Source organism: Lycium barbarum, chromosome 10 (genome assembly GCF_019175385.1).
Source record: "Lycium barbarum isolate Lr01 chromosome 10, ASM1917538v2, whole genome shotgun sequence".
NCBI classification, from domain to species: domain Eukaryota; kingdom Viridiplantae; phylum Streptophyta; class Magnoliopsida; order Solanales; family Solanaceae; genus Lycium; species Lycium barbarum.
The window spans coordinates 47,569,211-47,583,064 of NC_083346.1; the positions used below are offsets into that span (position 1 = coordinate 47,569,211).

Genomic DNA, 13,854 nt, shown 5'->3' on the forward strand with positions numbered 1-13,854 from the left:
CTAATCGATTGTCAACTACTCGAGCCTTACTGATCCTGATTAATAACCTCAGTTTTGCTCCATTTCCAGCAGATATGGTAAAGAAAACCCAAATTACCTTCAGGTGAAACTAACTCTGTTAAGTTGTCGTTAGCTTAAGGACTATAAATGAATTATCCTCCTATTTATACTGCTCACCTAGGGACTAGTATGTAAATAATAATTATTGTTTAAGTCCCTCCATATTTACAAATAAGCCTCCCTCTCTAGAATTATGTACTAACCTAGAAAGTTCCAAAAACCTTTCATGCAAATCCATATGATTCTAAGGTCTTTCAAGAAAGTCATCCTAGATATTTTCATAGGAATCTAGAGACTTTCCAAAGAAGCTCTCCATGGCTCTAGTTTGGTCCCACAAATGCTAGCCTCTTTTGCACACATAAGCTTCCTACATGACAAAATTAGTTCCACGTGGTGCTAAGTGTCATGGTGTCGTGGGGGTTGTCACAAATAACTCAAAAACTAAAAAATGTTATTTCCCCATAAAGAAAATTGAAAAAGAAAATGAAATACGCTCCTCTGTATTATTTTATTAATTGAGACACGAGTTCTTTTTACGTCTTCCTTTTCTTGATTGACACTACTCACCCGTCTTCCATCCTTAATCTTCCACTGATCTCTATCTAAAAACTCAAATTTACAAAGAGAAAAGAAAAGGGTGAGTATTTACAGAGTAGTAGTGGAGTGGGTGAGATTAGAAAGAAACAAAAAATGGAGAAAATGAACGGGGCATTGGAGAGGATGAAAATGTTGGTGGGAATGGATGTAGAAGATGAAGAATCAGCAGCTTCTCAACAAGAATCTTTCATGGATGATTTCAATCGTAATTGCACGTTGTCTACCAAACAGGTAATCGAAATTATTCTTAAATTACTTTCCAATAAATTGGGGTGATTTCATTTTGTCTTATAATTCAATACCTAGTAAATTTTGGTTGGGGTGAACTTGCATATTGTATGATCTAATGTTAATCCGGTAGAGATAGTATGTACTCCCTCTGTCCCAATTTATGTGTCACAAGTTCGGATTTCGAGAGTCAAACGGAGTGTGAATTTGGATATGGAATCTTTAAGCTTTTTGAAATAAAATTTACATATTTGGGAATTATGTAAAAAGTACTATAAGTCACAATAATTGTCAATTCAAAATATTTAGAAGACATATTTAAAAATTACGGTCAAAGAAAGGCTCGTTCGAATCTCGAAATCCAAAAGGTGCCACATAAATTGGGAGTGACGGATTATGTTTTTATTTGATTACATTTCTGAGCTGAAATGCATATAATTTCATTATTGCTGTGTTTCATGAATGGGGAAAGACATGAGTGTGGGCAATAGATACTTCAATGGATCCTTTAAAATAGGCTAAATAGCTAAAAACTTGTGGAATATCTGTGTAGTATATATAAACCGTAAATACTAGATAGGAGACTTACGGGTTTCTCCATAGCAGAAGCGGATGCGCAACAACCATGACTTGTGTCATTGGTCATCAAGAATCCTCACGAAGCGGATGGATTCCCTTTGTCCACAACCTAGATATCTAGGAGATGCAGAGTGTATTTTGTGTAGACCCTAGCCGTCATACTAATGTGGAAAAATCATCTTTTTTTCCTACACCTATAATGGTGTATTTATACATTATTTGTGGGGTTAAGGAGGACGACAAGCTTATAGGTTAATGGGCTAATTAGCACCCGTTATGGGTGGACCTGACCCAATATTTCCAACAAGCTGAATGTCCCTAAACCTTACGCTTTCATGTATCTGATATGCTAGGAGTCGAGTCTAGAAACGCATATTCAAATTGTGAAACTGGGAAATGAAAACTGTTTTCCTCGCATGAGTTTTTTTCACTAAGTGATTGTCTAATAACGAGCCATATAGATCTGTCTCGGGTAAAGTCTAATGGGCGTGCTGGGTGGAAGTGTGGGTGGGGGTAGCTTAGATGTCTATTTCATCGCAAAATGTTAACAACTATTAAAAGACATATTCAACTTCCACAAACTTCTTTTCCGATTTCTTTTCTCAAGAACTTTGATCAACTATTGTCTAAACAGTTCCTAATGAGATAGAAAATTTGCTGGATTGATAACTTGACATATGATAGAATAAGTTAACCAACTTTTTGTTGACCAGTTTCTGTTTCGAAGTAGATGTACTGTTAAGGGGTCTGTACAAGTAACTCAATGCTATTAAGTTTTGAAATAATTACTGTAAGTACTCTGTGTATGATGATTTGAAGTTAGAGCTAGAACTAGCGAAACGTAGAAGAATGGAAGAACTTCTAGAAACTATAGCAATGGTAAAGTCCTGGAATTGTGCTTTTAACTCACTACATGCTACAATAATATCCTTCTGGCTGCTGGAATGGAACTCAAATAACATAATGGGAAGGTCACTGAAAATGAGTTTAAGAGTTTTTCTAATAGACCCGCCTGCTTTGCATATTGGAAAATGGAATATACTTGTTAACTAGCAGTCTGAAAAATAAAATGCTGTAGTTAGCAGATGAATATTACTGAAAATATCTCTATCTAGGGATATGAGGAGCAGGTGTTTCTGTGTCTCTGATTAAGACGACTTGATAATTAAAGCACTTGTATTGGGGGAAATGATAAAATCTTTAAATTGGTTAGAACCAGGAGATTGGAACCCAAATGTGGACTCATTTGTTCCCTATTTACAGTTCAAGTTTGTATGAATAAAGAGAATAATTTGGCCGGTGTAGATAGTTATACAGATGATTCTTCACAATCTTATCCTATCACCTTGAAACATTATATGCTTCACAAGGTTCAAGAATGCAAACCTTTTGTAGGTAACCAAGAATGATTTGCTCAATTAGGATGGATGGTAAGTTGAAGAAAAAATGAAATAACTGGATGATCTTCGGAAGAAACTACAACATAGTCAATTTGTTTGAATAACACTGTTTAGTGCTATGTTGCTCAGACTCTTCAAAAATGTCAACGGGTGCGTGTCGGATACTCAAAAAGTAGTGTATTTCTGGAGTTTCCGACACGGGTGCGGCATCTAAAGTGAAGAGTCCGCGCAACTTAGGAGGTTTAGTGTTGAGCTCAAGAGGTGTGAGTCATCAAGAAGTGATATGGTAATGAATCCTGGTTTAATACTTCGATATTTATGGATACCGATATACTCCCTCCGTGCCAATTAAAGTGTCATACTTTCCGTTTTAGTGTGTCCCAAAAGAATGTCATACTTCCTTATTTAGAAACAATTTAACTGTAAAATTATGTTATTTTACCCTTAATGAGATGATTTATAGCCATATAAATGTCTATAGCTTGTTTTAGACCACAAGACTCAAAAGTCCTTCTTTCTTTGTTAAACTGTGTGTCCAATCAGTCACTGCCACGTAAATTGGGACGGACAGAGTACTTAAAGTATACAACATATAAATCTTTAGAGGATATGAAGAAACTATGCAGTTTATATAGTTAGCATATGAAGAAAACACACAGTAGATATAGTTAGTAATTCCCAATACCGGGGGGGGGGGGGGGGGGGGGGGAGGTGAGGAGAGGGAGAGAGCTTTGAGTGTAATTCCATCTTACCTACTAAATTTGATCCAATTTTTGCATTAAACATTGATGTGAGGTAATCAGAGTTTTAGATGAAAAGAAAAAACAGTCCGAAAATACATGAAAATGCTATAACTTAGTAATTGGAGGTAGGAAAATTAGAATGTCAACCAGAAATGTCCATGTGAAAACTCTTTAAGTTAAAGACAAGAAAGGATAATAAAGGCCAGATAGAGGGCCCTGGAAGTTCTCAATCCCTAGTTAAGGAGCAGACTTGTTAATTTTATGCGGACATGTGGCTTTAGTGTGTATTGACTTGTGAACTGGAATTCTCATATGCAATTTTTTTTATTGGGTTTCCAGATTTCCTCTCTTCTTTTTAATATGGCTCCAATAGGATCAGTGATGGGCTATAGAAACATCTACTTTGTAATGACCACAACAGGAAAAATGTTCAAGAAAATATAATGAGTGCTTAGTGAGATTTAACCACGGAGAACTAACTATGGTGATTAGGGGAAATGTCCACTGTCTGTTGGTCTATTACTGCTGAGTTCAATTTATTCATCTTCAGAATGTGAGGCTTATGTACACATACTGATTCTGCTTGCATAAAGTAAATGGGAAAACTAATTGCACTATGATATATGTAATCAGTGACCAACTATGCTCAATTTTTTTTTTTTTTCAACAGAGGCTTTATGGTTTTGCTATATGCTTATCAACTGGTATCGCCTGTACTCTCTTGGTGAGTTTCTCTTCTCCAATTCCTTTTCTGCTTTCATTTCTATGACTAGTTCTGTTTGGTTCTTGGAATGCATTACATGGAGTCGCAGATGCGTAACTGGTTCAACTTCTTCGGTCAAAAGGAATTTCTTGGTTTATAGGTGACTGTTGAAGTGGGCTTTTCTCTTTTGCAACTTATCTTTTATAGTTGCTTGGCTTTTCAAACATTACATACTTGTTGCTTTCAGCTCATTGTAGCTAAAACAGTACTTTCTGAGTAATTCTGCTTCGTTTTGAATTGCGATGCAACTCTAACCAGGTGTTGTTATACCTAATGGGCCTAAGGGATGATGCTTCACTCACTTTATTCTTCTTCCGTTAAATTCGTCATAGCTTTTAGCAAGAGTGATGATTAGACGGGAAGAGATGGCTGGATTGAAGACTAGAATCTATCGGCATATACCATTTCTTATGTTGTCTGTGGGAGCAGAATGGGTTTATTTGTTTGGTACTATTAAGCAAAGGAAGATCCTGGATTTGGTGCTTCACAAATGTATTACAGGAGTAAAGGAGGCTAGCTTTTTCTTTTCCAATGTCTTCATAGCAATGCTGAGGAATTAAGTCCTTGACCAATGCATTTCTTTCTTTCTTGCAAATTTTTATTTCTTTTGAAAAGTAACATTTTGCAGTCGAGTCTTTTTTGGTCATAAATTATAGGATGTATTATAGGTCCTAATTCCTCCCTCCTCTCTCTAACTTTCTCTCTCCTCTCTCTCCTCTTCCCTTCACCATTAGATCTGAGATTTAGATCAGATTAGATCTGATATCTGATATTTCAGATCCTTTTCCGGCCACTATCACATTCAGGTAATACCGGCGATCAGGTAACGCCGGCGACTTTTCCGGCTACATTTACTTTGCTTTCGCTTTTTCCTTTTTCTTCTCCTCTTCTTCTTCTCTTCTACTTTTTTCCCTTTTTATCTGCCGGATAGCCGCTGCTCAGTCGCCGGCGAATTTTTCCGGCAACTTTTCTGGTTTTTTCGCTGTAAACAGTACCCCCGACGTGAACAGTACTCCCGGTGTGAACAGTACTCCGCGTGAACAGTACCCCCGACGTGAACAGTATTTTCCGGCGGCGAACAGGTTCATTTCGACTAGAGTTGGTACCTCCGGTTCTCATATCTATGCTTTGTTCATACATTTGTAGCTACATTTGCTGACTTTAGACCTTTGACTAATTTATTAGTTCAAACGCGTTTTCGTGGCTTTGGATATTGATGGTAGACTAGGGTCATGTTCTCGTTCAGGGACGGGGACGGGGACGAGGGTTAGGAGGAGTAAGTGGGTTAAAGGAGCATCTAGACTGAGAGTAGGTTCTTGGAACATTGGGACGTTAACGGGAAAGTCCATAGAGCTAGTTAAGACCCTTAAGAGGAGGAAGATTAATATAGCTTGTGTCCAAGAGACCAAATGGGTAGGACCTAAAGCTAAGGAGGTAGACGGGTATAAGCTTTGGTTCTCTGGTAGATCGAAGTATAGGAATGGGGTAGGCATTTTAGTAGATAGTGATTTAAGGGATCAGGTGGTGGAGGTTAGGAGAGTCAACGATAGGATGATGTCGATTAAGGTGATCGTTGAAGGGACCACTTTGAATATTATTAGTGCTTATGCGCCGCAAGCGGGCTTACGCGAGGAGGAGAAGAGGCGCTTTTGGGAGGATTTGGACGAGTTAGTGGGAGGCATACCGCCTACTGAGAAACTTTTCGTGGGAGGGGATTTCAATGGGCACATCGGGTCTATTTCGGGAGGTTATGATGATGTGCATGGAGGCTTTGGCTTCGGGGACAGAAATGGAGGAGGAGTTTCACTTTTGGATTTCGCAAGAGCTTTTGGGTTGGTGATAGCCAATTCGAGTTTTCCAAAGAAGGAAGAGCACTTGGTAACCTTCCGTAGTTCGGCGGCTAAGACTCAGATAGATTTTTTTACTTCTTAGGAAGGATGATAAAGGTTTGTGTAAAGATTGTAAGGTCATTCCGAGGGACAACCTTACAACCCGACATAAGCTCTTGGTGATGGATTTAGGGATTAAGATGACGAGGAAGAAGAGGGTCGGGGATGATCGACCTAGGATCAGATGGGGGAGTTTGACCACGGCTAGTGCCCTGGAGATGGAAGAGAAATTGAAGGATATGGGGGCCTGGGATAGTAGTGGGGATGCGACCAGTATGTGGGATAGGACGGCTAGTTGTATTAGGGTTGTAGCAAGGGAAGTGTTGGGAGTCTCGACAGGTAGTCGTGGTCGGCATCGAGGGGACTGGTGGTGGAATGGAGAAGTGCAAGGGAAGGTGGAAGCAAAGAAGATGGCGTATGCGAAGCTGATAGAAAGCAAGGATGAGGTGGAGATGTGGACGAATAGGGAACTTTATAAGATAGCAAGGAAGGAGGCGAAGTCGGCGGTTTCGACGGCAAAAACGACAGCTTTTGAACGCCTCTATGCTGAACTAGAAGAGAAAGGCGGGGATAGGAAATTGTTCAGGCTAGCCAGGGTGCGGGAGAGAAGGGCGCGCGATGTGGATCAAGTGAAGTGCATTAAAGATGAGCATGGAAAAGTATTGGTAGAGGAGACTCTCATTAAACAGAGATGGCAGTCATATTTTCACAAACTCTTGAATGAAGAAGGGGAGAGAGACATCGTGTTGGGAGATTTGGAGCATACAGGGAGGCGTCACGATTTTGGGTATTGCAGGAGTATTAAGGTTGAGGAGGTTAAGGGTGCTGTCCGTAGGATGCGCAGGGGAAGAGCGACCGGACCTGACGAGATCCCTGGGGAATTTTGGAAGAGCGCGAGCTCGACAGGTTTGGAGTGGCTGACTAGGTTGTTTAATGTCATCTTTAAGACGGCAACGATGCCCGAAGAATGGAGGTCGAGCGTAATGATCCCTCTATACAAAAACAAGGGGGATGTCCAGAGTTGCGAAAACTATAGAGGTATCAAGCTACTAAGCCATACTATGAAAGTGTGGGAAAGAGTGGTGGAGATGAGAGTGAGGAGAGGCGTGTCTATTTCAGAGAACCAGTTCGGATTTATGCCGGGACGCTCAACTACAGAAGCCATTCATCTTGTGAGGAGACTGGTGGAGCAGTATAGGGAGAGGAAGAGGGACTTGCATATGGTATTCATCGACCTAGAAAAGGCTTACGATAAAGTTCCAAGAGAAATCCTATGGAGATGTTTGGAGGCTAAAGGTGTACCTGTAGCATACATTAGGGTGATCAAGGACATGTATGAGGAAGCCAAAACTAGAGTAAGGACAGTAGGAGGGGACTCAGAGCACTTTCCAGTTGTGATGGGGTTGCATCAAGGATCAGCTCTTAGTCCGTTTTTATTTGCCTTGGTGATGGATAGATTGACGCGACAAATTCAAGGTGAGGTGCCATGGTGTATGCTTTTCGCGGACGACATAGTCCTGATCGATGAGACTCGTAGCGGAGTTAACGCTAAGCTGGAGGATTGGAGACATACCTTGGAGTCTAAAGGATTTAAGCTGAGTAGGACCAAGACAGAGTACTTAGAGTGTAAGTTCAGTGAGACACCCCAGGAGGTTGGCGTGGAAGTTAGGCTTGGTGCTCAGGCCATCCAAAAGAAAAGTAGTTTCAAGTACCTTGGGTCTATCATGCAAGGCAACGGGGAGATTGACGATGATGTCACACATCGTATTGGGGTAGGGTGGATGAAATGGAGGCTAGCTTCAGGAGTGCTATGTGACAAGAAGGTGCCACCACAACTGAAGGGCAAGTTCTACAGAGTGGTGGTTAGACCGGCTATGTTGTATGGGGCGGAGTGTTGGCCAGTTAAGATCTCTCACGTTCAAAAGATGAAAGTTGCCGAGATGAGAATGTTGAGATGGATGTGTGGGCACACTAGGAGCGACAGGATTAGAAATGAGGCTATTCGGGATAAGGTGGGAGTGGCCTCGGTGGAAGACAAGATGCGGGAAATGCGACTGAGATGGTTTGGGCATGTGAAGAGGAGAGACATAGATGCCCCGGTGTGGAGGTGTGAGAGGTTAGCCATGGATGGTTTCAGAAGAGGTAGGGGTAGGCCAAAGAAATATTGGGGAGAGGTGATTAGACAGGACATGACGCAGTTACAGCTTACCGAGGACATGACCTTAGATAGGAAGGTGTGGAGGACCCACATTAGGGTAGAAGGCTAGTATATAAGTCTCGTTATCTTTCCTTATTAGTAGGCGCATTAGCGCATTATAATTTCTTGTGCTTTGATTTATGTTATTATTTGCTACTTTCTGTACTTTGATTACTCTATTTTATCTGTGCCGCTTTCGTGATTTGCATTTCCATATCGCTTTGAATTCCTTGATTATCCTGTTTTACTGTGTCGCTTGCATTATTTCATTGCAATATCGTTTTAAATCTTTTAACCTTATCTGACCCCCTTTTTATGCTTCTATTGAGCCGAGGGTCTCTCGGAAACAGCCATCCTACCTTGGTAGGAGTAAGGTCTGCGTACATTATACCCTCCCCAGACCCCAAGATGTGGGATTTCACTGGGCTGTTGTTGTTGTTGTTGTTGTTATTACGTGCACCAGCAATCGTTTCTTGTATACAAATATGTTCAGAACTAATGGTAAAATTTAACTGGACATCTAGTCTTGAGGATTTTGTGTTGAATAACATCAGCAGTATAAATTTTATTTCTGTAGTATAATCTTTTTCAGTTTTGTTGTGTCAGTTTTCATAGTATAATCTCTTTCATGGTTGACATAAGATCTCATGCATATGTAATTATTCTCTTTATGGACAGTCAATGCTGGTTTTCTTCAATCCAATCAAGTTTGGAATAGCATTTTCCTTTGGGAATTTGCTTGCTCTTGGAAGGTCTGTTATAACATTCTCTAATTCCCTTTATTTTGTATGATGCATGTTTTTTTTTTTTTTTTTTTTTGATAAAGTAATAAATTTTATTAGATGAAGAAGAATAGTTCATCCTTAGCCAAGATTGAACTCTCCATGAGATTCATGGTTGCATACTTATAGCTTCCTTGTTTGTAATCAAAGCGGATTCAACACCGGCATACAAGAAGTATACCAAAAAGTAGAAAAACCTTACTAAAAATGTGAGTTTCTACAAAGAATACCCAATCTTCTATACAAGTAGGAACCTCGTGGGTGCACCAAAAAGAAAACAGAGATAAGAGGCTATTCCTCAAGTATACAAAGTCCTTCTCTATCCAATCAAAAGCTTTCCTATTTCTCTCCTTCAGTACAATCCACATAAGCGCTAGTGGAGCAATATTCCAAGCCCTATGTCTTCTCTTTCGTCTTCTACGGGTCCAACAAAGCAATGCTTCTATAACCGTGCCTGACATCACCCATTCAAGTCCGTACCATCTCAATGTTTCCCCCCATGATGCATGCTTTGATAAATTAAGCTTTGCCAATGTTTCCAATTTGTACCATCTCGTAGATCATTTGATAATCACTGCTGTCAGATAACCATGCTACCGTTTGACACAGTGGTTATGATGTTTGATAGCATAATGAAATATCATGTTCTCTTTGTTAACCCTAATGCTATTGTTTAAAATGATAGATTATTGTAGTTTTAATAATGAAACCAGGCCATTTGATTTAATTCCTGTGTTACCTTTTTGTTGACGGATCCTTTTAGTGAGATATCTGGCTTTTGTGCACTGATCTAACTAGTATTGTTTAGGTTTGCCTTGGTGTTGTGATAGTATCGAGCTTTTCCTCGGATACTGCATTTGTGCTTTTAATAAGGGCATGGGAAGATTGCTTATGGCCCTTTTTCTTATTTCTTGGAGAAGCAAATGCTCACTCTCTTTTTTATTCAAAGACACAGAAAATTAGATATTGTTGTGTAGCTTGATTGGTGTTAATTCTACTGGTTTTGGGTTGCTGCACCTTTACAGCAATTTCATTTTACCTCTTGCTGTTTAGTTTTCTGGCGTTGAGGACCTATATACTTTCCAAATGATAAGTGAAAAGGATTGACTTAATAATGGTTGTGGCTATAAATCAAGCTTGCGACAACCCAAAAGCCTTTCTAGTGAAAATTTTGATGCACTTCTTCCCAAGGAAGATGCAAATATGTACTTGTAATGCAAAAATATCATCAAACCTAGAAAAATACCACAAATTTGTCCGTGGCAGTTGCTTTGGAGAATCCTGTTTCTAATCTTTTACTCCCTCCGGATCAAAAAGAGTGTCCACTTAGCCTTTATTTTTTGGTTAAAAAAGAGTGTCCACTTATCAAATCAAGAAACAATTAACCTTATTTTTCCAGATTTGCCCTTATTTAACTGTTAAGTGACCAAATCCCAATGCCTATTTAATTAGGGGTAATTTAGTCAAATTACCTATTTTTGTCTAGGAGTTAGTATTTTCTTAAGGGGTGTGCAAATGGTTAAGTGGACACTCTTTTTGATCCGGAGGGAGTGAAAAATGGCTGGAGCACTTCAATTCTTCACCTATTTCATTGCGTTTTTTGATGAACACGGGGAGTTCGTTTTGAAGTTCTGTCAGGAAGTATAGTCTTCCAGAGATCACAAACGGGCCTACACTATCAGTCACTTAACATTTACGAAGTTGACATCATTAGCTCATACCTCAATAGTCATGCAAAGTAACAGAAGGACACTAAGTTAGGGACAAAATGAATAATGTTTTACTGGCTGGCCACCATAGTGAGTGTTGAGAAATTTACCCTCATCAGATTCCTTTCTCTTCCTTTCATGGTCTCGTACCATTCTGTTCTTACTCAACTATTTATTCTGTCGAGGAGCTTGTTCATCTTAAGTCTTAACCCATTCCTAGTCCTGGATAGTTGTTTTGAAGAGTTTACGGCAACAAACTCCATCTCAATCAGGTTGAGATCGGCTAGATGAATCCTCACTGACCATATCACCCCAATGAAACTCATCTCAGACCAATATTATACAAATTAATTAATACACAAATAAAAATCACTAGAAGTTCTCTATTATTGGCATATAAATATCTGACAAGACTAGAAAGTTTCCTAGAAAACATAGGACCTAAAGTGAATGTTTAACATGACTCAATGATATCGCCTATATATATTTTTTTCTTTCATGGAAATCTATTCCCCCCCTTTAACATTTTAACTCACGATGGTTTCACATTAGCCAGTCGATACGTGTGAAACCATGGTGAGTTAAAGCATCTGGAGGTCGGTGTGGGACATGATCGAATCATCTCAAGCAACTTCCTTTCATTTTATCTTCAATATGTGCTACTTGCACCTTTTGCCGGATGTGGTCTTTTTTAATCTTTTGACCGCATGTCCATCTTAACGTTTGCACCTCTGCAACACTAATCTTGTGGATATGTTTGTACTTTGTCGGTCCAACATTTACTATCATATAATTTTGTTTGATAACTATATCCCGTGATATTTCGCCTGTAACCTTCTAATTAAATTCGGTACTGGCACTTCTTTGTTTTTTCTATGGAGTATAGGGAGTCACCACCTTCTTCCATTCATTTTTCCTTTCGCGGAAATCTCTAATCTAACTTCTCTGATCTCCTGGTGACCGGATAGAACAGGGAACAAGGATATGTAGTATGTAAGGATGCTGGAGAGAGTAGACTTGATAACAGTAACTTGCCCCCTTTTAAGATATACAGTATAATATATAGCGTCCAAAGCTGGAGTTTCTGCCTTTCTTAGTACCATTTTGTGTTTCATCTTTTCACTTGGATTTTTTTTTTTTTTTTGGTGGCAGCACAGCATTCCTTATAGGGCCTAAACGACAAGTGACAATGATGCTTGACCCAGTTCGTATATATGCAACTGCTATTTATATAGCAAGCATTATCATTGCTCTGTTTTCTGCTCTATATGTGAGTTACTGTATCAGTCACATTTTTTAGTTTCCTCATTTTGGCTTTCAACAAAATTTGCCATTCTTTGTTTCATATTACATTTGCTTGCATCAGGTGCGGAACAAGCTACTGACACTCTTGTCAATTATATTGGAGTTTGGTGCACTTATCTGGTATGTCGACTGTAGTCATACTGGTTCAGTTTTATAAACACGGATTGGGGGATGGAGACATAAGAAGATTAAAAACTCTATGGTTGGGATAGGTGAAATTAAGTAGGACCAGGTTTACCAGCAAGCTTTTTCTCCTTTTGGCTTCTGGTGTCGATTATAAATTCTTGAAGCAAAGGAGAACTTGTCTAATAAAGCACTTGAGGCAAATATCTCCTCACAAGTTTTGTCACGTTAAACAAGTTAAAACTGGATAAACTTTTTTGCGTTAATAACTTAGACTTTGGATAAACTAGTATGTTGAGAAAGATGTATATGTGATTTTGTTGATGAACATGAAACCTTGTGTGTAGCACGCTGGTAATTATCTCTTATTTGTCAGCTTTTGTATTTGTCTCAAACTTGGGGTAGATAGGACCATTAGCTTATAAATAGGAAGCTTCTCCCATTTTGCTGTCTTATTCTGGATCCACGTCTACTTGACTTTGTTATCGTTTTAAGCTAGTTGTCAAATCCTAAATATATTTCCTCTAGACTTGGAAGCTGATGTCCTTTTGTTGCATTACAGGTATAGTTTGAGTTACGTTCCTTTTGCAAGGTCGATGGTCTCCAAAGTGATGATGGCTTGCTTTGATACAGAATTCTAGGGTTCTATACCCTGAGGGAAGGATTATACTTGCAAATATGTACAGTGTGCATTTGGCAAGTTTGCACCTACTGGTGTTCTAATCCATAGAATGGGTTAGGTGAGTGCACCTTGATCAAATGGAGGTATTTTGATTCAAATGAGTTGTTTATTAAACGAGCTAACTTCTGATCCTTTGTAACACCTACATTTTTCTTCTTGAAGTAAGTGGAGACTATCGAGTTACTGGGAGTGTCAAATGGTGGGCGGGTTGTGTCAAATTTGGGCAAATGGGTTGGTATAGCAAATGGATCGGTATAGCAAATGGGTCGTAGCCCAACTCTCCCAAAGTTTACTTGGGTTAGGATGGGTTGAACGAAAGGTTATAATTCAACGCGCAAGCTTTATTCAATATTCAAATGCTTTTTCTTCGGCATTTTTTTTTTTTTCGGCATTAAAATTTCAAATCTGCGGATGATGTAAACCAATTACAATATCGAAAAATAGCCATAGATCCAAATGTAGTAGAAAAATCTTCATTTTAAACATGGAAATAAAATTTAGACAAATCCATATGCCTCGACACCGTTAACTACCCCCTCCCCACCCCTACCCCTCCCCCCCCGCAACCCAAGTATTATATCATTTCTTCAGCTTTGAACACCATTCTATTCTCCACTACAAATATACCAATAAAGATTAAGCGTAATACATAGATAGGTCCCTAAACTTGTTTAGGGATTTCACTTGGACACTTAAATTAAAGCGAGTTCGATTTGAACACTTGCACACAAGCCAGACTGTGTCATTTAAACACAAATTTGACAATTTCAGATCATATTTGGTGTGTGAACTTCACT

The 13,854-nt window shown here is 39.2% G+C and overlaps 1 protein-coding gene across 2 annotated transcripts; it reads left to right on the top strand.

Moving 5' to 3' along the window:
- Nucleotides 1-570: 570 nt before the first annotated feature.
- Nucleotides 571-13,428, top strand: LOC132613816 (uncharacterized). Of its 2 annotated transcripts, XM_060328075.1 has the most exons (6): nt 571-888; nt 4,278-4,331; nt 9,135-9,208; nt 12,100-12,217; nt 12,314-12,372; nt 12,938-13,428. In XM_060328075.1, the coding sequence occupies exons 1-6, from the start codon at nt 751-753 to the stop codon at nt 13,014-13,016; spliced, it is 522 nt and encodes a 173-aa protein (XP_060184058.1). In that variant the 5' UTR covers nt 571-750; the 3' UTR covers nt 13,017-13,428. The 2 variants fall into 2 exon arrangements, with proteins under 2 accessions (XP_060184058.1, XP_060184057.1); XM_060328074.1 differs by lacking the exons at nt 9,135-9,208; nt 12,100-12,217; nt 12,314-12,372; nt 12,938-13,428 and adding an exon at nt 4,629-9,108 and having other exon boundaries at nt 806-888.
- Nucleotides 13,429-13,854: the final 426 nt, after the last annotated feature.

What these genes read in the sequence shown, in the direction of transcription:
- LOC132613816 (XM_060328074.1), top strand. Translation starts at nt 6,382, where the DNA reads ATGGATTTAGGGATTAAGATGACGAGGAAGAAGAGGGTCGGGGATGAT.